The following is a 21,391-nucleotide window of genomic DNA, read 5'->3' on the forward strand; positions in this document are numbered from 1 at the left end:
ATAAAGCCATGTACTCCCCACCCCTCCTGCCACTGTCTCCTGTAATCCTTCCCAAATAAATTGCTTTCTCTAAATTTCTTGTCTCAGGTAACTTCTAGGAGAACCCAAACTAAAATGGGTCTGTTCCCAGGACTGGGGTGGCTGGGCCATAGGGCATGAACAACTTTATGGTTCTTTCCATGGCCTTAAGTCCCCATTTAAACCAAATCCACTCTCTCTGTTTTCATTTGCTGGTCTCAAAAATCAGGGTTTGGAGGCCCAGGCAGCCAGATCAGACACTGGAAACAGACTCACATGGGCCCAGCCACGTCCTGTTTCCTTTCTTCATGTACGCAGATGTTAAGGCGCACTGGGAGCTGACATCACCAAGATGAATTCCGTGCCCAGGAGTCTGGAGTTTATCAGAATGTAAAGAATGAAAAGGTGGAATTTAGCCTGCAGATTTGCGTTTGTTATCAAACGTCTCCAAGCATGTTGCATGAGGGTCATAAATTAAGCCTTTACCCAGGAGATACATTATCACTGCATGAGGCCTTCCACATAGTTTTCTAATAGAATTCATTAGAACCTTGGCCCTCGGAGATAAGAGAGCAGTGTTCTCTGGGTTGCAGGCTATGACTCAGCAATGACATCGAGTCCTGCCCTGGGCTACTGGCAGGGCTACTCCAGAGGGCATGGAAGGGTTTCTGGGAAAGCAATGGGGGCCAAGGGTCAGTCCTGGTGTTGGTTTGAAAACTGGCATCTTTACATGTAGGGCAGGGAGAGACCAAAGAAAGAAGCAAATCACTCCAGACTGGTAGGCAGCATCTAATAAGCAGGGGGACTTAACACAAAATGCTTGTCCTGGGTGCTGCAAGACGAGTTCATCTCTGTACTTGCTGGCCAAATCTTAAAAGTTTATATGGAGGCTTTAACTGGGTTCAATCATGTATATTGTCCAGATGGTTTCAACACCATATCACTATCTTAAGGCTGTGTCCTTGGGACAGCTTCTAGAAGTGGGGAAGGCAAGCAGAATGCATGTTCCAAGGACAGGGAGGGCGTGAGGAATTTCTAATTGCCTGGGTCCCATTCATAGGTCAACTAGCAGTCACATCCTCTTGACCTCTCCCAATACTCAAGTTCCTGGGAGAAGGGGCCAGGCTGGCAAAGGTTCATTGAGTCCTACTGTGTGCCAGTCATGGGATGGGTAGAGATTAAGAGACTATCCCTTCCCTGCAAGAATAAAATAAAATGTCCATCAGCGGATGAATGGGTAAGGGAAATGTAGTATATCCTTACACAAGACATTATTCAGCTATAGAAGGGAATGCATTACTAATATACCCTCCAATGTAGATGACCCTGCAAAATAATTATGCTTTGTGAAAGAAGCTAGACACAAAAGGTCACACTTTTGTACAATTCCATTTTCATGAAATGTCCAGGATCCGTAAATTCATAAAGACAGAAAGTAGTGGTTGCCAGAGACTGGGGAGGAAAAAAAGGTTGAATTATGTCAGAGCAAGGGAATAATTTAAAGCCAGGTATTAAACAACCGTGTTCTCTAAAGCCTTTGGCCACACTGCTGTAAGAAACTATTTGCCTAATGCCTTTTCTTTTTAAGATGTTATTTATTTATTTAAGAGAGAAATCAAGACAGAGAAAGAGCACACAAGCAGGGAAGAAAGGCAGAGGGAGAGGGAGAAGCCAGCTCCCTACTGAGTAGGGACGCTAGGATCATAACCTGAGAATGATGTGAGCCAAAGGCAGATACCCAACCAACTGAGCCACCCAGCTGCCCCACTTAATACATTTTTTGAAGGTTCTAGAGTCCTACCACATTGTATAGTCGGTTCTCCAAACTTGAATCATTAACGTCTTATGCAGACCAGTCATCCAGCACTGTGCTTTGTTGTAATAGTGCAAACCATACCCTTGGTGTCTCCCCATCCTAACCCAAATGGCATATCAAGATATTTTCCTAAAGAAAATGTCACCAAGAGGAACTCTGGTGTTAGTAGTTAAAACAATTTTCCCACCACCGAAGCAACTTATTGTGTCAAACTCAGTTAATTTAGAAAGTTATCACGAACAACAAATATTACTCAGCAAATAAGGAGCTGAGGTGAAGAATATATTGGTTCTGGAAAACTCCTCATTTAGTTTTATCCTATAAACTTTTATTGCGTGCAAAAAAAAAAAAAAAAGAGTAAAGTAGTGAAGTAATGGTCCAAGCTACAAGATGGAGGAGACTTGAAGACCCAACGCTACCATGAGAGGAGCTGGTCACAAAGACTGTATGTTATGTGATTCTGTTTATATGACATGTGCACAGCAGGCAAACCTACAGACCCATAAAGGAGATTAGTGGCTGTCAGGAGCTACAGGAGGGAGGTGTGGAAGTGAATGCCAATGGGTGAAGGTTTTCCTTTCCGGGTCATGAAAATGTTCTAAAATTAATCATGGTGAAGGTTGCACAACTCTGTGAGTATACTAAAAACCACTGACTTGTATATTTCAAATCAGTGGGTTGTATCATATGTGAACTCTACCTTAATTTTTTTTTTAAGATTTTATTTATTCACTTGACAGACAGAGATCACAAGCAGGCAGAGAGGCAGACAGAGGAGGTGGGGGAAGCAGGTTCCCCGCTGAGCAGAGAGCCCGATGTGGGGCTCGATCCCAGGACCCTGAGATCACAACCCGAGCCGAAGGCAGAGGCTCAAACCACTGAGCCACCCAGGCGCCCCTCTACCTTAATTTTTTATTGAAAGAAAGAAAAAGGAAACTCAAGGGAGAGAGTCATATTATATGAGGCAAGTTCTACAAAATCCACGAAGGAACTGATGTTTGAGATAAGTCGTTTAGGTGAACAGGGCAGGACTAGAGAAAAAATGGTTCCTGGCAGAGGGAACAGCATGGGTACAGAGAGGCATCAAGGAGGGTCACCAGCAGTGAACTATGATAGAAAGAGCTGGCACTTTGAGCTGTTAGGGCGATGATGGACTCATGGAGATGTTTTTTAAAAAGGATTTACTATTTTGAATAGGTAAGAGATTCACATGGTACAAGACAGAAATTTTCAAAAATGTGGCCAATGAAACAAAAAAAAGTCTTGTTCCTTCCTTTGTCTCCCACTCACCTAGCTCCCTCCACCCCTGACCCAGGCAATCACTATTGCCAGTCTCTTTTAAGTCCTTTGGGAGATATATTCCACAAATACAAATAAATGTTCAAAGATATTTTTGTATACATGGGATCGAACCATCAACAATGTCTCATACTTTGCTTTTAAAATTAGCAAAAATCTTAGATATCCCTCCAAATTTATATAGAAAGAAGCTGCTCATTTTTTTGTGCATTTGGAGAATGTACCATATTTTAATGACCACTTTCTAATCAATAGACATTTAGGTTATTTCCAATCCTTCCTTTTTCTAAATTCTGTAATAAATAACCTTTAACATATGACATTTTGCAAATGTATGAACTTATCTGTAGGTAAAACTTTTAGAAGTGAACTCCTACATTACAGAGCTCATGCTTTTAAAATATTGTCAAAATTGATATGGTCCAATTGCCCATGATGGAGATTGTACCAATTTACACTCCCATCAGCAATGGGTGAGTCTATTCCCCCACACTTGGGGAATGTGTTTGAAAATATTGTCAGTGGCAAGTTCATACCGAGCATTGTATATAAAACTGAGAAGCTTGAACTTGATCCAGAGGTCATCACACCCACTGGAGGGTTTAGGAAGTGGGTGAGGATGGACAGGTTTGAAGTTCTAAGAACTTGTTTTCATGATGATGTCAAAACAGTTTTGTAGAAAATCTGTTTTCTCCAATAGGCATGAGTAGTAATGTGATGAGTCAGAGAGGGATTTAAACCGTGCTGGGCAGAATGTGATTATCATTTGGGCACAGCCACCACTCTAGACAATAGCACTGAAGATGAGTGCATCTTGCTTTTTTTTTTTTTTTTTTTAACCATCACATCACTCTCTCTTTCCTGCCATTTTTCCTTTATCACATACTTCCCACATGCTGATGGCTTCTTGCAAAAAGAAGCCCATAGCAAGGAATTCTTATCAGAAGCTAACAGTTGATCGAATGACAGACAGACAGGTGAGACAGCAGCTATACGTTTCTCTCGAAGACTGTTTTGCAAACTATTTGGACTTGGAACAGGAATTGAACAAAGAGCTGGGCAAAGCAAAAATGCAGACACATCCATCGTGCGCCTTTTGTTTCTTAAACAAGAGGCAGTACTATTATTCGATGACAAGAGAGAAGGAAAGATGGATGGCAGGTGGCTGTGAGGCAGCAGCATAAGAAGGAGGTGAGTGCCAACTCCATCCAGATGCTCCAGCGGTGGCTCAAGGATGAGTGCAGTGGGCTTAGTGCTTTTGGGGCTTGCTCTGAGGTTTAGGGCCACAATCTCTAAGCCAGAGGAGGGCAGCTTTTGCTCGAAAAGTCAAGTGGCCTTCAGAGACTCTTGCTATGAATTTGTGCCTCTCGGTCGCACCTTCTATGGTGCCCAGAGCTGGTGTGAGGAGCAAGGGGGCCATTTGGTCTTTATTCATGACGAAGACACCCAGCAGTTTCTGCAGAAGCACATCTCCCAGGACAGGGAATGGTGGATTGGACTCATAGGGAACTCGGCTCAGAATGGAACCACGGAAGGTAGGTTCTGTGAAAGCTGTATTTCATGGGAAGCTTGTGGCTGTGATTCTAACTATTGCTTCTTACACAGAACCTCATGGAACAAATTAATATATCCTAATTCTTATGGTGAGGATACCCTCCTCTTTGGTTGTTTTGTGGATCAAATGGAACAGCTCATGCACAGTACCTAGTGCAGAATCTGGCACTTTGCTGACACTCTGCAAACTTTCATTGTTTGAATGTTCCTGAAACTAAGACTAACTATGACTCCTCCAGTTCTTGCTGGGAATAGTCCCAGGCACTATCCTTAGTCCTTCTCATCCATTATCACCTTCAATCTCTAAGATAACCAGTGAGATAACATTGTTGCTTCTATTTTACAGATGAGAAAACATCTTAGGAAATAATTACGAAGCTATTTTCAAAGCACTTCCAGGGGGCCCCTGGGTGGCACAGTCAGTAGAGCATCTGACTCTTGGTTTTGGCTCAGGTTGTGATCTTGGGGTTGTGATCTCAGAGTCATGAGATTGAGCCCCACGTCAGGCTCTGCACTCAGCATAGAGTCTGCTTAAGTTTCTCTTTCTCCCTCTGCCCCTCCTGCCACCCTCTCTCTCTCTCAAATAAATAAATCTTTTTTTTTTTTTTTAAAGAAAAAGGCACTTCTACATGCCTTTCCCCATTTCTTAAGGATTAAAGCAGGTTTAGAGCTTGGCACCACTCCCTTCACATTAGACAGTTTCATTTTAATGGCTCTCTCAGAAACTCTTCCGTACATTTTACTTTGTGAGGTCTCCCTTCTCCAACCCCAGTACAGTTGAGTCCTTCTCTCTGCATCTGTAGGGCCTTGTCCACATCCTGTGAGGGTACTTCCAGCATGACTGCAACTTTTTACGTGTCATCTTCCTTCCTAGACAATGAGTTCTTCAAGGCAAGGAAACACATTCTGGCCATTTTGTTTTCCCAGTGTCTGTACATAGCAGAGAATGGACAAATGAACATTCATATTTAATCCTTGCACCCGCCCCACGAGGTACACATTGCTACTTTTATTTTATGGATGAGGAACTTCAAGTCCAAGGGGAGGAAATAGTTTGCTCAAGATGATGCTGCTGGTGAAGGGCAGTGAGGACTCAGCCAGTGTCAAAGCTACTGGGTTTTAGAAATGATTCACTTGGTCTGGGCTAAGCACTTCTATACCAGAGTGGATGGAAAGGCTTAATTAGGGAGCAGTTGGAGAAGCTTGTTTTAGGAAATGCATAGTGTCGGGATTTGAATTCTAAAATGCATCTTCAGGCAAGATCTATTGAATGGTTTCTTGATTTGTAGATGTAGCAGTTGTGGGATTTCTGTATATTGAACGTCCATTCATGTGCAGTTAGAGTTGTGTCTGTTTAAAAATCACCAAGAGTTACCACATGGCTGTTACAGAACATGAGGTAGATCTGTGTGGGCTGACATGAAACCACCCCTAATATTTAATGTTATTTAAGAGGACAGGGTGCCATGTACAATATGATGGCATTTGTGTAAATTGATTTCAGTCACTCATAGATGCTGATAGGTGGATATAAGTCAGTCTGGATCAATTCACAAGAAACACACCAGTAATGGGAGTACCTTGGAGGTTGGGAGAAGGGAGATGTTTTCATTTTATATCCTTTTTCACTCTGAATTTTTAAAAAATCCATTTGTATGGATTTTTAAAAATGAATAAATACACGTTTGAGTCTTCAGAGTAAATATTTTGTTTGTTTTTAAAGATTTTATTTGTCAGAGAGAGAGAGGGAGGGGGAAAGAGTGCACAACAAGCAGGGGGCGTGGCAGGCAGAAGGGGAAGCATGCTCCCCACTGAGCAAGAAGCCCAACGTGGGACTCAATCCCAGGACCCTGGGATCATGACCTGAGCCGAAGGCAGACACTTAACCGACTGAGCCACCCAGGCATCCCCTAGTAAATATTTTATATTTAGTGTTTTCTAGATTTCTAGTGTCCTCGAAATGCCTTTGTACTCCACACACATGCACAGGGCAATTCTTCCAGAGCACACCAAGGTGTTCCAGGGGCTGAAGAGTCTCGAAATAAGGAAAACTGCTTCCATTTTAACTCAGCATGGCCCAAATATATTTGACAAGGGCCCCTGCCTCTCTACAGAACACCTTTGAACATCCCAAGGCATACTTCTGTGCTCTTTTTTAGATTATGGTAAGACAGAGCTGGATGTATCATATACTGAATCAAACCAATTTGTTTGCGCTCCCTGATGTGGTACCCCAGTTTGTAGGTTGAGTTCTTCTGCCTGGATGTTGGAAGGTAACGGCTAGCAAAGTCCCTTCATTGGCATGGGAAAGAGAGGAGCTCGGCCTGTCGGCCTTGACTGAGCACCTCCTGCTTGCCAGAGCTGAGCCGAGGCCAGCCCTGTCCATAAAAAAGTGTCAGAGAAACATTTCTAAGTCTTGGTGGTTGTGTTCCCGTGCCAGGGTCAGGAAGCTGGCTGGACACCTCAAATGTGAGCTACAGCCACTGGCACGGAGGACAGGCCTCTCCTGCTCCAAACACCTGTGGTTACATCCAGAGAGACGCTTCCTTTGGGTGGGCAGCCTCAGACAACTGCACACAGCCGTTCGCCTTCATCTGCGAGTTCGGTGAGCTGGTCTCTGTTGTGGGGGTCTCCCTCCTTCTTTCTCTCTGTGTTCTCTGTGTGTCTCTGTCACTAATTCTGTCTCTGTCTCTTTGACTTTGTGTGTCTGTCTCTGTGTTTCCCTAAATTCCCACCCATCTCTGTCTGTGTGGTGCTCTGTGCTTGTCTCATATCGTCTTTCCAGCTCACACCCCACCTCTCATTGTCCAGTTACCTGCCTACCTGCTTAACTGATTTCATTCCTCTCCCTCTTTTCCTCTCAGATACCTGCATCTAGGGGCAAGTGCCCAGCCCTATTTACTCTTTTTTTCCACTCTTCCAATGAAGGAGATGTGGTCCCAGGAGGCTGTTCTCACTCACCCTTGATTCCTGCTGCCCTGGCCAGCCTGGGTCTGAGTCCCTACCATCCACCATCCTGGACTCCTGAATTCTCCCACACTCCGCTCTTGTGTCCTTTCTAGCTGCTGTCCATGGTTGAACCCCTTTGCACCCTGGGCCCCTTCCCTGGGGACTCTGTCTAAGAGCCGGCATTAGAGGCCTATAGTCCCAGCCTGTGTGCTGCCTGCCATGTGGGGTCCTGGTGTAGGGGCCGGGTCTTAGAGCTAAGTTGTCCCATGGACTCCTGACTTTCAAGCCAGACTTGACAGAAGCTTTCAGGCTTCCTGGGCTAAGCCCCCTCTTCCAAGCCCCTCAGTGAAGAATCCTAGCTCCCAGGGCCCATTCTGGGTTTGGGTATTTACAGAGCCCCCTGCCTCATTTCCCCTATGTCTGGGTTCAAATAGGTGTCATGTAGGCCCCTAGCCTGGCTAATTCTGAAAACTTGTAGCTTCGGGGACATATGGGTCATAAAACTTCCCTATTTATCACAGCCCTCCCAAAGCCTTGTCCCCTTCTGCACCCAACCTGAAACCTGTCTCAGAATCTGCCAGCCCCCAGGATCTGGGAGCCATCTCCGAGGTCACACCATGAACAGCTAACACGTATCCAGCAGGACCTCCAGGCACAGAGCTGTGCACTCTGTGTGTATTCACCAGAGGTACTCAGAAGTACCTCTGCTCTTCGGTTGTAGGCCCATTCTAAAGCTAAGAACAGTGAGGCTCAGAAAGGATAAGCTTCTTGCCCAAGGCCACACAGCTGGGAAGTGACAACCTGGGTCTGCCTATGGTCAGAGAGACTGGCAGATGCAGGGTCGCTGGCTTAGGGGATGGAGGAGGGGTCATAATCCAACGTGGATCCCTCTGGAAGCTGGAAAAGACCAGCGAGCACACCCTCTCCTAGAGGCTCCAGAAGGAACCACCCTTGATACTAGCCTAGGAAGACCCACTTTGGACTTCTGACCTTCATAACTAGACGATGATCAATTTGTACTGGCTTCAGCCATTAGTTCGGTGGGAATTTGCACAGCAGCCGGAGGAAACAAACACAGATTTTGGTCTTATCCCCTACCCTGTGATGTTCCCACCAGGCAGACAGGACTGAGTATGGATCCAGTTTCCTACTTTCTGGCTCTGCTGGTCTGAGCCAGATTGTTCTTTTCCAAAAAATGTTTGCTGAACATGGACCACATGCAGGAGCTAGCCTGGAGTGAGGTCTCAACACAGTGACCCCCATGACCCTGATGTTCCTAGTGGGGAGGCCAGTAGCCCAGTTTCTAGGACTGGTATGAAGACTCATTCATTCAGCAAATGCTTGTTTAGCATCTATCATATGCCAGGCATTGCTTTCAGAAAAGGCTCAAGGAAGGTACTCAAAATAGGAGAATATAGGGCACCTGGGTGGCTCAGTCAGTTAAGTAGCTGTCTTGGGCCTAGGTCGTGATCCCAGGGTCCTGGAATCAAGCCCCACATGGGAGGGAGGTCCCTACTCAGTAGGGAGCCTGCTTCTCCCTCTGCCTGCTGTTCCCCCTGCTTGTGCTTTCTTTCTCCCCCTGCCCCATGTCAAATACATAAATAAAATGTTGAAAAAAATAGGAGAATATAGTTGCCAGTTGTATAGCCCTTACTCTGCAACTATAAACTCATTTAATCCTCCTACAGGCCCTATGTGCTGTGGTGCCGACACTCCCCTGTGCTGAGGGGGCACAGAGAAGCGAAATAATTTGCAGAGGGTCACACAGCCAGTGCATGGCTGGCGGCATCTGCGCCTGGGCAGTCTGGCTCCAGAGCCGTGTTCATGCCCACCACGTTCTATTTCTCACCCCTGTGGACCCAGCTCCTGCTGTGTCCCTTCATCTCAGCCCCGACCCGACACCCTTCCACTTCCCATCAACCAGGCACTTGCCCAGGCATGACCACGATCCCTCCTAAGGTGTCCCCTTTTCTTTGTCGCAGGTGCTGGCCAGAGTCTAGCTTGTGATGGCCTCAATGCCACCATGCACTGCGGCTCAGGGGAGGTCATCCAGATCCAGGACGCCTTCTACGGGCGCCACACCCCCCATTATTGCACCCAGGGTGCTGCAGGCCCCTCGGAGGAGGAATGCAGCTGGGCCAGTGTCAAGGACGAAGTGGCAGGTAGGACCCAAGGACATCTCTGGCTGTGGGGGAAGGGCAGTTCCTGATGTCCCATCCTCAGCAAAGGGGTCTGGGAGGCTTGAACAAGCTTCGTATCTGGGCCTCCAACATTAGGAAAATGGGCCAGTCTGTGTCCGCAGCACCATACAGGGAAGCAAGGAGGCCATGGCTCACCTCCTCACCGGACAGCAAACCCACCTGGATGGGCGAAGGGGGCATTTTGCTCCCCACTCCACTTGCATGCAAGAAACATTGCTTTTATAAATTTTTAAAAATTTCTAAATACTCCAAACATATATTATATGTATTATATACAAATAGTTCAGTGAACTCGCACAGATTCACTACCCATCGTTGTTAAATCTTAACATTATGCCATATTTGCTTAACGTCCCCTCGCTACGGTAGTTAAGTATGGCTTTAAATTTGCTCTTATCCACGTTGATACATGTACCAGTTTATTCGTTTAGTCTGCTGTATACCATAATGTGTCTCTTTCTCTGTTGAGAGTTGAATGGTTGTGTCTTAATCCTTGCTATTATGAGTAATGCTGAAACACACATTCCTGGGGGTATTTCTTGTTCATATGGGAAGGGCTCTGCACGGCCTTGTTTTTCTGAATTAGATTAAATCTTCCTCTGAGCTACACTTGCCTGGTGATAAGGGCTCAGTTTCAGAGATGATGGGGGTTCCCTGCACCCTCCTCGGGGGTAGTGCAAAGTTCTCAGAAACCTCTACTGTCCAGACACAGGGGTCTGCCTACTCTCTGCTGTGGTTAGTAGTGTCGGACCTACAAGGTGATAGGAAGGCAGGTGGTCTGTTGCTTCTGGGCCAAGTAAGGACACAGCAGTCTATGCCCAAGCTGAAAGCTCTGGGGCCTCAGGCTGGATCTCAACACATGGGCTTCTCAGCAGTTTGCCGAAGGGCTCTGCCTCTACCCAAAGGCCCTGTGAATCTTCGGGGTGGCATGCCCTGTACTCCCAGAACCTGGCAAGTAGCCTCGTCCTCGGTTTGGGGAAGCACCCGCGTCTCCCTCTCCACGTCTGGTCCACATCATCCCTAGTCCCCCTAGAGCACGTAGCAGGGGAAGGAAATGCTGAAATCTGCCACCTGGCTCCCACCCACTCTCCTTGCTCTCACATTCCTGAGGCTGTGGCCCCTCTGAGAGGGAAAGGCCTGGGCTGAACGGGCTGAAAGGTGTGCCTCCCTCATGCAGGCCTTGAGGGGACTCAGTGAGCTATTTGCAAGTTCCCAAACCTTGCAGCCATACCCCAAAGAGCACCTTGGAGAGGAGCCCTGCATCCTTCTGGGAAGGGTCAGAGGAACAGAGCTGGGCAGGATCCCAAGGGAATCTGTTCGTATCTAAGTGCCATGCTCACTCATTCATTGTCAGTTGGCCAATAAACATTCGTTGAGCCCAACATTGTGCCAGGCTCTTTCCTGCGTGCTGTGGATAAAGGGATGAATCAAACAGTCTGTTTTTCAAAGAGCTCGCAATCTAATGGGGAGACGGATATGGATACAAGCAATGACCTAACACTGTGCTCAATGCCACAAAGAAGGGAGCAAAGGTGCTATGTATTTACTCATGCAAAACTTATTTTGCATCTGCTATGTGCTGGGTACTGTTCTGTGTACTGGAGTGGAGATATAGGAGTGTACAAAAACAAAACAAAACATTCCCTCTCTCTTGGAGACTATAGTCTAGGGCTGCGGATGCACATAGTAAGGGCACAGAACTCTGACTAAGGAGTGTATCAAGCTAGGTCCCATTAGGAAAGCAGAAACCATGCCAGGCCTTTCAGCAGAGGAAATTCAATGCAGGGAACATATTACCCAGCATGGAAGTGCTGAGAAATCAAACAGGGGATAATGATATCACCCCAAGATTAGCAGCAATGGATAGCCACTGCCACTCCTACGGGCCAGAGGGACAGCTGGAGGGGATGGACTTACCAAAACTGGAAGTCAGGGCCCTCCAGCCACTGCTAGAATCATGGTGGAGGCTGAGGACCACAAGGTGGAAGCGAGGACCACGCGGGAGGACCTGTCCAGAGACAGCTGCGGTCAGAGAGAGGATGAAAAGACAGGATGAAAAGCATTCTGCAAGAAAAGAGAAAGAAAGAAAGAAAGAAAGAAAGAAAGAAAGAAAGAAAGAAAGAAAGAAAGAGAAAGAGAAGAAAGAAAAGAAAAGAAAAGAAAAGAAAAGAAAAGAAAAGAAAAGAAAAGAAAAGAAAAGAAAAAGGGAAAGGGAAAGGAAAGGAAAAGAAAAGAAAAACACTCTGCCCTCTTATGTATTCCCGTCTGGGATAGGCAGAGGTATGGCCCCCAAGATTTGCTACCCTAATCCCTGGAACTCTAGGTATGATGAGATATCATGGCAAAGGGACTTTACAGATGCATTTATGATTCCTAATCTGGATTATCCACGTGGGCACAATTTAACCTTATGATCCCTTAAAAGCAAAGAAATTTCTCTGGCTAGAAGCCAGAGATGGGGCTGATGGAGAAATCGGAGTTCAAGTGTGAGACAGAGCCAATAGTACATTGCTGGCTGGGAGATAACAGAGGGCCACGCACAAGGACTAGAGAATGGCCTCTAGGAGCTAAGGGGGGGGGGTCCCAGCTGACACCCAGCACAGAAGTGGGAGCTCAGTCCTTCAACCAGGCAGCACCTGCCTGTCCTCCTCCTAGGCTTCTCTGTAGGCGTGTAACTCATCTGCCTGGGCAGGAGGGAGAGGTGTTGAGATGACCTGAAGTTTCTGGCCTGGGCTCCCCACGCTTCTCCTTTTTGTGGGCACCTGGACAGGATTCCTGATCTTTGCCCTCTTTGCCAGTTCTCAAAACTGGCACGTTGGGCCATGTTAGGCCATCTGACTGAATGCTACTGGACCAGTGGTTCTGAAAGTGGGGTGCCTGGGCCAGAAGCATCAGCATCACCTGAGAGCTTATTAGAAAAGTAAATTCTTACACGGCCTCCCCCCGACCATGTCAACTGACTCAGAAGCACTGGTGGTAGATTCTGGAAATCTGTGTCTTCCAGAGCCCTCCAGGAGATTCTGGTGTATCGTAAGATTTGAGAACCCCTGTGCTAGACCCTGAGCTGCTTGAGGGCAAGAATCCTACCTCTCTCTCCACCTAGTACCTAGGTCACTGTCTGGTCTTCAGTGGATACTTGCAGATATTTCTTGGGCGGATGGTGGGTGAATGAATGAATGAATGAATGAGAGGTCATTTATCTCTGTCTGAACCTGTCCCTTTTCATCTTTCACACTGTTTCTGCTCCTGCTGGGATTCGGGCACTTCCCAGGCCAGTGCCAGGGGCTGCAAGTATGCCAGGTGGCAGCAGATGGGACCTACTTTGGAGACCTGTGCCCCGCCCAGGGAAGCTACCTGTGGGTGCGGTACCAGTGCCAGGAAGGTGAGTCCTCAGCAAGAAACAAGGAATTCCCTTGTTTCTACACCAGGTCCAGAGGGAGGAGCCTCCCATGGGAGCCGATCTGTGTGCGAAGAGACTTCCTGACTCATAGCTGATTCCCTGCAGCCTGAACCCCCTGAAGTGGCCGAGTCTCATGGGGTAAAGAGTTTGAGGCTACTGTTGCAGAAATGAGCTGTCAAGCCAGAAATAAAAAATGTGTATTTTTTAACTCCCAGGACCCTTCCAATGAAATATCATGGGTGACCCAATAAACACGTCAGACAAAACCAGTATTGCATGACTGAAAGAAGTTAAAAGATGTCTCGCTTTTCCACACCCCATGCCCACCCAACCACCACCCTGCACACAAGTCCCTGTGTGCATTTTAGAACACACAGGGACTTTTAAACACTACAAATTTCGAAAGCCATAAAAATAGTCCATATTACTACACTTTATAAATATATAAATATATTTTTAAATAATATATATAAATATATATATGTAGTAATATATATTACTACACTTTATAAATATATATAAATATATATAAATCAAGAAGGAAGAATTCCTCCCTTCAATTCTATAGTCCTACTCTCCTTAAGGAAACCACTGTTAAATGTTTAGCTTAGAGTAAGTTCTTCTCTGCCTTTTAAACTGTTTTCATAGACATGACTGTGTATGAATGGGACATAAAATGTACTCATGTTAAATATATTAGTTTATAGCTCAATATTTTTTTTTACTTAATAATATATCCTGGATGTCTGCCTTTTAAACTGTTTTCATAGACATGACTGTGTATGAATGGGACATAAAATGTACTCATGTTAAATATATTAGTTTATAGCTCAATATTTTTTTTTTTTTACTTAATAATATATCCTGGATGTCTTTTCCAGTCACAACCTTATTCTTTTAATGGCTGTGCAGTATCCCATCATAAGACTGTGTCAGAATTTATTGGACTGGTCCCCTGCTGATGGACATTTAGGTTGCTTCTGATTTTTGCTGTTAAGTGTCACTCTGTAGCGCTCACTTTTGTGCATATATCTTGACATGTGCCTGATCATTTTTAGAGGCAAATCCCTAGTAGAGGGAATGCTGGGTCCTAGGGTATATGCTTTTTAAATGCTAATAGAGATTGCAAATTACACTCCAAAACGGCTGCACTGATTTACATTCCCACTAACCGTGTACATGAGTGCCACTTTCCCCTACGCCATCGTCCAGGGAATTAGTCACAACAGCACCAACAGGAAGGAGAGAGCGTGAGTGATGGTGCAGCGAGCTCTGAAGGGAAGAAGTGACTCAGGGAATGCTGGGGTCCCCAAGGGCCATCCAAGAGAGCAGGGTCTGTGGGTATAGGAGGGAGGACCGCACAGAGATGAGGAGAGGCCAGGTTTCACCAGCAACATCGGTTTGCTAGGCACGCTTGGGTGGAGTAAGAGCAGGATGTCTTCATTCTGTTTTCTGGGAAGAAGAGGCCATGCGGTTTGGCAGTGGTTTCCATTCGGTGGTTTTGCTAATGGACAAAAGGTGCCCTTTGGAGGTCCGCCAGTCGCAGTGTGACTGTCATTGGACCAATGTGTTGCTTCGGCCAGTGGGTATACTAGGTCTAGAGACCCCGGACCAGATTTCCTGCCCCAACTTTGATTTCAAATATCCTGCCCCCTTGTGAACCAGTGAGTTCTGATCACAGTGTTTCTGATTTGTATAAGGAGAGACTTTATCCAGCATTCCCCCATCCCGTGCCCCCACCACAGTGCCCAGGAGGGCCGAGCAACAATCCAAGTTTCCTCAGATAGCTGTGAATCAGGACAGCAACAACTTTCGGAGCAGCTCAGGAAAGTTCTTTTTGTTTACATTCAGCTCCTTCTATCTCTTCCTTCAACATTAGTGCTTGGAAACTGAAAGATTATGCTGCACAAAATAGCCCAGGGCTGTATGAAACCCTGGCAAACTCTACCCCACTCCCCATCCTCCATGCTAACTTTGAAAGCTCAGTTATAAAATTTAATGTGCACTAAATGGCTTACAATGAATCATCAGCCACCTTAGCCCAGTCAATTTTCCTAAAGGTGCTTGGCTTTTTGTCTTTTTAAACATGATAAAATACATTTAGACAATCAATAGAATCCTGGTTAAATAAATTAGGGTATATTGTGCAGCCATTACAAAGAACAAGGCAGCTCTAACTGAATTCATTCAAAACAATCTCCAAGATATACTAAGTGAAAAAAAATGGAGGGTGTCAAATAGTGAATATACATCATGCACCATCTGCATACATAGGAAAGCATGGATGTGCTCGGGAATGTGTAGATATCCCTGGAAGGCGACCCTGGATACTGGTAACAGTGATTGCCTCTGTGTGTGTGGGGATGTGCTGAAGAAGGGAAGGGAGGGTTTCTTTTCATTCTGAACCCTTTATACATTTCAAATTTTGTAACTTGGTCACCTATTACCTATGAATTAAAAACAAAATTCAAAAGAACCTTAAAAAGTAAAAATAAAATTAAGAAACCTTTGAAAGCCCCCCCTAATGATGAAGGACAAGTGGATAGAAGAGAGTAGGTTTTAAACAGAAGCATGCAATTTTGATTTCTGATGGCACACAGCATTTCCCTTTTTGATCTGCAGGCCTCCAGCTGATGGTGTCCAATGAGAATTTCATCTTTGACAATGTCACCATTTCCCTGACATGGCTTCTCTCTCCCTTCATTGGAAACCTGTCATGTATAATCAGTACAGGAGATGGCCACACTTTTGATCCCTACTACCCCCCCAGGTAAGAGGAATCTGAGACTTAAGTAGGGCTGTATCAGTCAGTTTCTGCTGCATAACAAAACATCCCAAACTTAGTAGCTTACAGTATTATTTCTCTGGCTTCTTTGGATCAGCTAAGTGGCTTTGCTTATCTGGGCCAGTTCACCCTGGGGGTGGATGGCCTCAAAAGTCCTCACTTGCATGTCTGGTGGTTAGCTGAATGTTGGTTATGGGTGTGTGTTGCTCATCACACAACAGGCTAGCTTAGCCTCACTGGCATGGTGTATGAGGGTTTCTAGCAGCAAGTAAGAACAAGGCCTAATGTGCAAGCATCTTTCAAATCTCTACTTGTGTCACATTTTCTAATGTCTCATTGGCCAAAGCAAGTTCCATAGCCAAGCCCAGGTTCAACAGATGGGAGAAACAGCCTCCACCTGTTGATGGAAGGAATGGCACAGCCACAACACCAAGGAGCATACATTCAAGAAGGGGAGGAAGTGGCACTCACAGGTTTTCTCATGATGGAGGCCACATGCGCAGTCACAAAGAGCTGGGTCCTTTTGGCTTGGTTCTGGGTAGAATCTCTCCTGAGTGACCGTCCAAAGAATCGGTAATGAGGTGAAGATGCTCATCTGGGTGTGCGAATGTTTTCTGTTGGCAAGAATGATAAAAAAAATGATAGTAGCAACATTAAAAACAGTCCAGCCAAGCAACTTTCATGTATAATCTCACATATAATCTCATTTCACCCTCACTGCAACCCTATCTGATAGAATAGCCAACCTGCCACACACGCTATTGAATAGTTGAAATGTGGCAGGTCTTAAGATACGCTGTAACTGTGAAATACATGCAGGATTTTGGAGATTTAGTGCCCTCCATCTAACCTCCCATAAAAAATGTAAAATATCTAATTTTTACATTGGTTGCATGTTGGAATGAAAGTATTTTAGATATATTGGGTTAAAGAAAATAAATTATTAAACTTAATTTGACCTATTCTTACTTTTTCAATGTGGCTGTCAGAACATACAAACATGCGGCTCACACTGTGTTTTTATTGGATAGCGCTGAGCTAGTAATCATTATCTTGTTTTTATGGACAAAGCCACTGAGGCTCAGAGGGGTAGAGCAGCATTGCCCAAGCCATGCAGCTAGTGAGTGGCAGCATGGTAGTGCAAGACAGGACTGTCTGGCATCAAAGCTGAGGCCCTAAAGCCCCCATGCTGGATTACACAGCATGGGGCACCAGGGCCTGAAGGGGCTGTGCTCTGAATCCTCTAGGGGAGCAGAGCCTCCCCAGCCTGATAAGAGACTGAACCCAGTTCATAACATTTCAAAGTCTTACCTGGGCCTGGGGTAAGCTCTTTTCTGCTCTGCTGGGTGCCCGAGAATGTTCCAGAATTTTCAGATGCTCATTGGGTTTGGCGGCTCCTTCCAGGGGTCCTCAGTTCAACATGAATCCCCGGGGAAATCCTGAAGGCCCTAACTCCACAACATCTGCAACTCTACCTTGTGGGAGCTAGAGGTTCTGAATCCAGCCCTGTGCATACTCTGCTTGCAGGAAGCCCTGGGTGGGGTGGGTCCAAGAGGGGCCAGCTCTATCCGTGGCCCAAATCTGTCCCACTGAGTGCCGGTTTCAAACTCAACAGTCCTCTGTGGTCTCAGGTATCCTTCTGTGCCATCAAAATAAAATGCCTTGTCCGGAAGCTAAGGTTCTAATCCCAGCAAGACAATCCCTGGTCTTGGGTTTCCATTTCCTTCCCTGTTGCATTTATATTGATGACTGCCTTGTTTGTTTCCTGGAGTAAAATGAGAAATTACATGTGAAGATGCTCTGGGGAAGAAAATGTTTAAGTGACATAAATGCCCATGACCCTGTTCTGCAGGTTTCTTCCTCCTTGCTACCATTTCATTGGTAAAACAACAAATGCTCAGCTACACAATCTTCCAGCCCCCAAATTTTAAACAACTTGCATTTGGCATTAGTCAAAATTCACTGTCAGTAGCTCTCTAAGACCTTTAGTTAAACAAGCACATTCCAGTAATGAACAAACAGTAGCTAAAAATTGGAGAAAATGGAACAAAATGCTAGAATTTGTCAACTCTGGATGGTGAGGCGAAGGGTGTTATCTTGCTCTCCGGATTCTCTGTGATTTTTTGATAATTGAAGAGAAACAATAATCAGTGTTTTACATTTGCAGTCCCTCTCGGCATTAGCTCGAAGCCAAAGCCACTGGAATTTCTTTTCTTTCCGAAAGAAATAGATGGTGACACCATCTGCCATCACTCCTCTCAAATAATCCAATTTCATCTATTTTAAAAACTTGTTGGACTTTGAAACTACCTGGCCACCACCTTCTATAATTTTTGTTAAATTGGGGAGATGTATTTCTGATGCTTTCTTAGCACGAGCAGCCTCAGCTAGAATTTTAGGAATGGCATGAGGTTTAAGCACACAGAAGTCACATAACTTGTGTGAACATCACTTTGGTTTTCTCTCAGGTGTTTGTACAGAACCCTGCTTCTGCTTAACTCCTTGTTAAGCTAAAACCTAAATCAGACACTTCAGCTCTGTTGTAGACAGATAGCATGAGCTGATTGGGGAGAATCCAATCTCAAATAGAAACAGCATAATAAAAGTCAAAGAATTTCTCTTTTAGAAGCTCCTTTTCACCTTGCATTCCCCATGTCTTGTGTTCATTTGAACCTAAGGCTGTTTTGCTTTACTGTTTGTTGTGGAAAAATGTCTTTGTTTCTGAAATTTATTATGCACCTTATGGAACAATTTGCTAAGGTGAAATTTGTCCTTGTCCAGTGCTGGGTAACTTAGCGCCACCTACTGACATATTCGGAGATTGTCGTCATTTTGGGGTCTATTCCGAGCTGCCTCTGCACACAGCTGAGTCTGCAGGGGAGACTTCCCGGAAATCGGTAATTCTCAAGACAACACAAAACTTAGAGTGACCTAGATGTACACAGAATGTTGGGAGGCTCAGAGGAATCGTGTGGAAGGTGAAGTGAAGGTCACAAAGGACTGAAGTCGTTTGGGGGAACCAGGCAGGACCAGAGGAGGTACAGCAAGGGAGGTCATGGATATGAAGGGGTTGAGGTCCCCTCACGGAACTTAGAGCCCCGTAGTACAACAGGATTTCAGAGGTGTGTGGGGAAAAATGAAAGACAATGCTGGAAAACTCAAAAGGGGTCTGCTGATGAACAGCCTTGCTGCCAGCTAGTTTAGAGAAATTGTTTTCGGAGAATATGTAGGTTGGGTACCGGGAAACTGATTTGTGGCACAGGTTTCCTGGGGGGTACCTGGATGGAGAAGGGGCAGAAGTTGGACTGGGATACACTAGCAACACAGGCCCCTCCAATACCCATAGAGAACTCTAGAGCTAGGACCTGTCTTGATTCAAGGCAAGAGAGTGGAACCTTTGTACTCTGGTCCTGGGCAGCCATTTGAGGCAAGGTGGGATTTCGGGGGAGGCAGCTCCCTTTAGCTAAGGGAAATTCCTGGAGATGGATTCAGCTGTGAGCCCTCCAGCACTAACAGGCCAAAGTGCTGGGGGGATGCAGACCTCGGTCTCAGAGGACAGACTCTCGGTGATGTGCATCCACTCAGAGGATATATAAGAATCTTTAGGCATTCAGGTACATGATCTGTGATTGTTAATATTATTGCAAATATTGCTACTATCACTTGGTAATTTAAGGACTAAATGGGACTAAAAAGAAGAAAAGAACTGGCACAGAGTTGATTCTCAGAAATGAACAACTGTGGCCATTATATTCATATTACATAGAAGTAGACACTACCTTTATTTCTAAGAGGCTAAGTGGCATAAATGTCATCCTATTATTTAAAAAAAATACAATATTTGAGTCCATTACATGCCAGGTACTTACTCAGCCATGGTCTCATGTAAACCCTAGAATGACCCAGCCGGGAATGGCTCTCACCTTGTTATATGGACAAGGGCACTGAGACATTAGGTTATGCAGGTGACCGATGGAGCTCTGGAGAACTCACTTCCAGCTTCTGACCCTCTCCACTCCACCACACTGCCCGATCTGTCCACGAAGCTGGCTAGCAACTTGTGAGTGACATTAACAAAATAACACCTTGGTACTCATAACAGACCTTGGTACTCATAACAATTGGACATTATGAGCAAAGATAAAAAATGTGAGCTATCTTCTCCATTTTCTTTCTAAAAGCCACATCCCATTAATGTCAACTACTAAGCAGCATGTACAAATCAGTGAGTGGCAGTATCTTAAAGTAATTTTTAAACTTTTTATTAAAGCATAGATACATGCAAAAAAATGCACAAAAAGACACAGCTCAGTTAATTTTTACACAGTGAACACCCATGTAACTAGCACTCATATCAAGAAACAAAACAAGACCTGCCTCCCAGGAATCCTCCTCAGGCCCCCAGTAGTACTGAATCTTACCACTACGAATCAGTGCAACCTGTTTGAAATTTCTATAAATGGAATCATAAAGTGTACTCATTTTTGTGTCTGACATCTGTTCAACAGTACATTTTTGAGATTTGTCCATATTGTTGTGCACAACCATGATTTGGGTTTTTTTCTCATTCTTATATAGCATTCCATTGTATGGACATTCTTCAGTTTACTTATCCATTCTAGTGTTGACAGTCCTTTTGGGTGGTTTCCCATTTGGCAATTACAAATTGCACAGTTGTGAACATTTGAGCACGTGTCTTCTGGTGCACACATGTACATGTTTCTGTTGGGTTTGTACCCAGGAGTGGAATTGCTGGCTCATAGCATCATAACAGAAATGTTTAGTTGTTGCCTCTGTTGCTTTGTACTCTGAGCATATCTTCTCTTTGTTGGCAGCAGTTTCTAAAACCACTTTGTTGTCTTTTCCCTTGGGTGAGCTCACTGGGAGACAAATCAGGAAAAATCCGTTTCTCTGCCTTTTAGTCCTGGGCAATTTCAGTTGGCAGCAGAGTTCAGAAAATGGAATGAGTTGCTTCTTCCAGGCAGATCCCTGAAAAACAGGCCAGATTTTGCTATTCAAAACCATCCTTCACATTTCTCTAAAGAGTCAGTGTTTTCTTGTTCTGAAATCTACATAGTCTGATATTAATAAAGCCTTCTCCATCATTTTTTCATTAGTGTTTGCTGGTGTAGCTTCTATACTTGTACTTTTAACGTATCTTTATCATCGTATTTAAAGTGGGCTTCTTGTAGACGGTCTTTGGTTGTGTCTTGGTTTTTTAAAATCCCATTTGGCACAATAATTGTTGTGTTTAGACTATTTGTATGTAATTATTGATATAGTTAGGTTTAGGTCTACTATATTTTGTTACTTGTTTTCTCTTCGCCCTTCTGTTTATTTTTCCCTCTGTTCCTCTCCTTTCTTGTCTT

The 21,391-nt window shown here is 44.9% G+C and overlaps 1 protein-coding gene across 1 annotated transcript in view; it reads left to right on the forward strand.

Annotated features, from left to right (window-relative positions):
- Nucleotides 1–4,367: 4,367 nt before the first annotated feature.
- The window catches only part of LOC308357906 (polycystin-1-like protein 2), a gene marked incomplete at its 5' end in the record, with an annotated part of 90,501 nt that continues 73,477 nt past the window's right edge, over nt 4,368–21,391 (forward strand). The window contains 5 exons of the mRNA XM_080827785.1: nt 4,368–4,668; nt 7,128–7,292; nt 9,619–9,798; nt 13,109–13,219; nt 15,860–16,007. Coding sequence (XP_080683911.1) covers nt 4,368–4,668; nt 7,128–7,292; nt 9,619–9,798; nt 13,109–13,219; nt 15,860–16,007 — 905 coding nt within the window. The remainder of the gene's footprint in view (nt 4,669–7,127; nt 7,293–9,618; nt 9,799–13,108; nt 13,220–15,859; nt 16,008–21,391) is intronic.

The sequence above is a fragment of the Martes martes genome (genome assembly GCF_963455335.1).
Source record: "Martes martes genome assembly, chromosome: 17".
NCBI lineage: Eukaryota > Metazoa > Chordata > Mammalia > Carnivora > Mustelidae > Martes > Martes martes.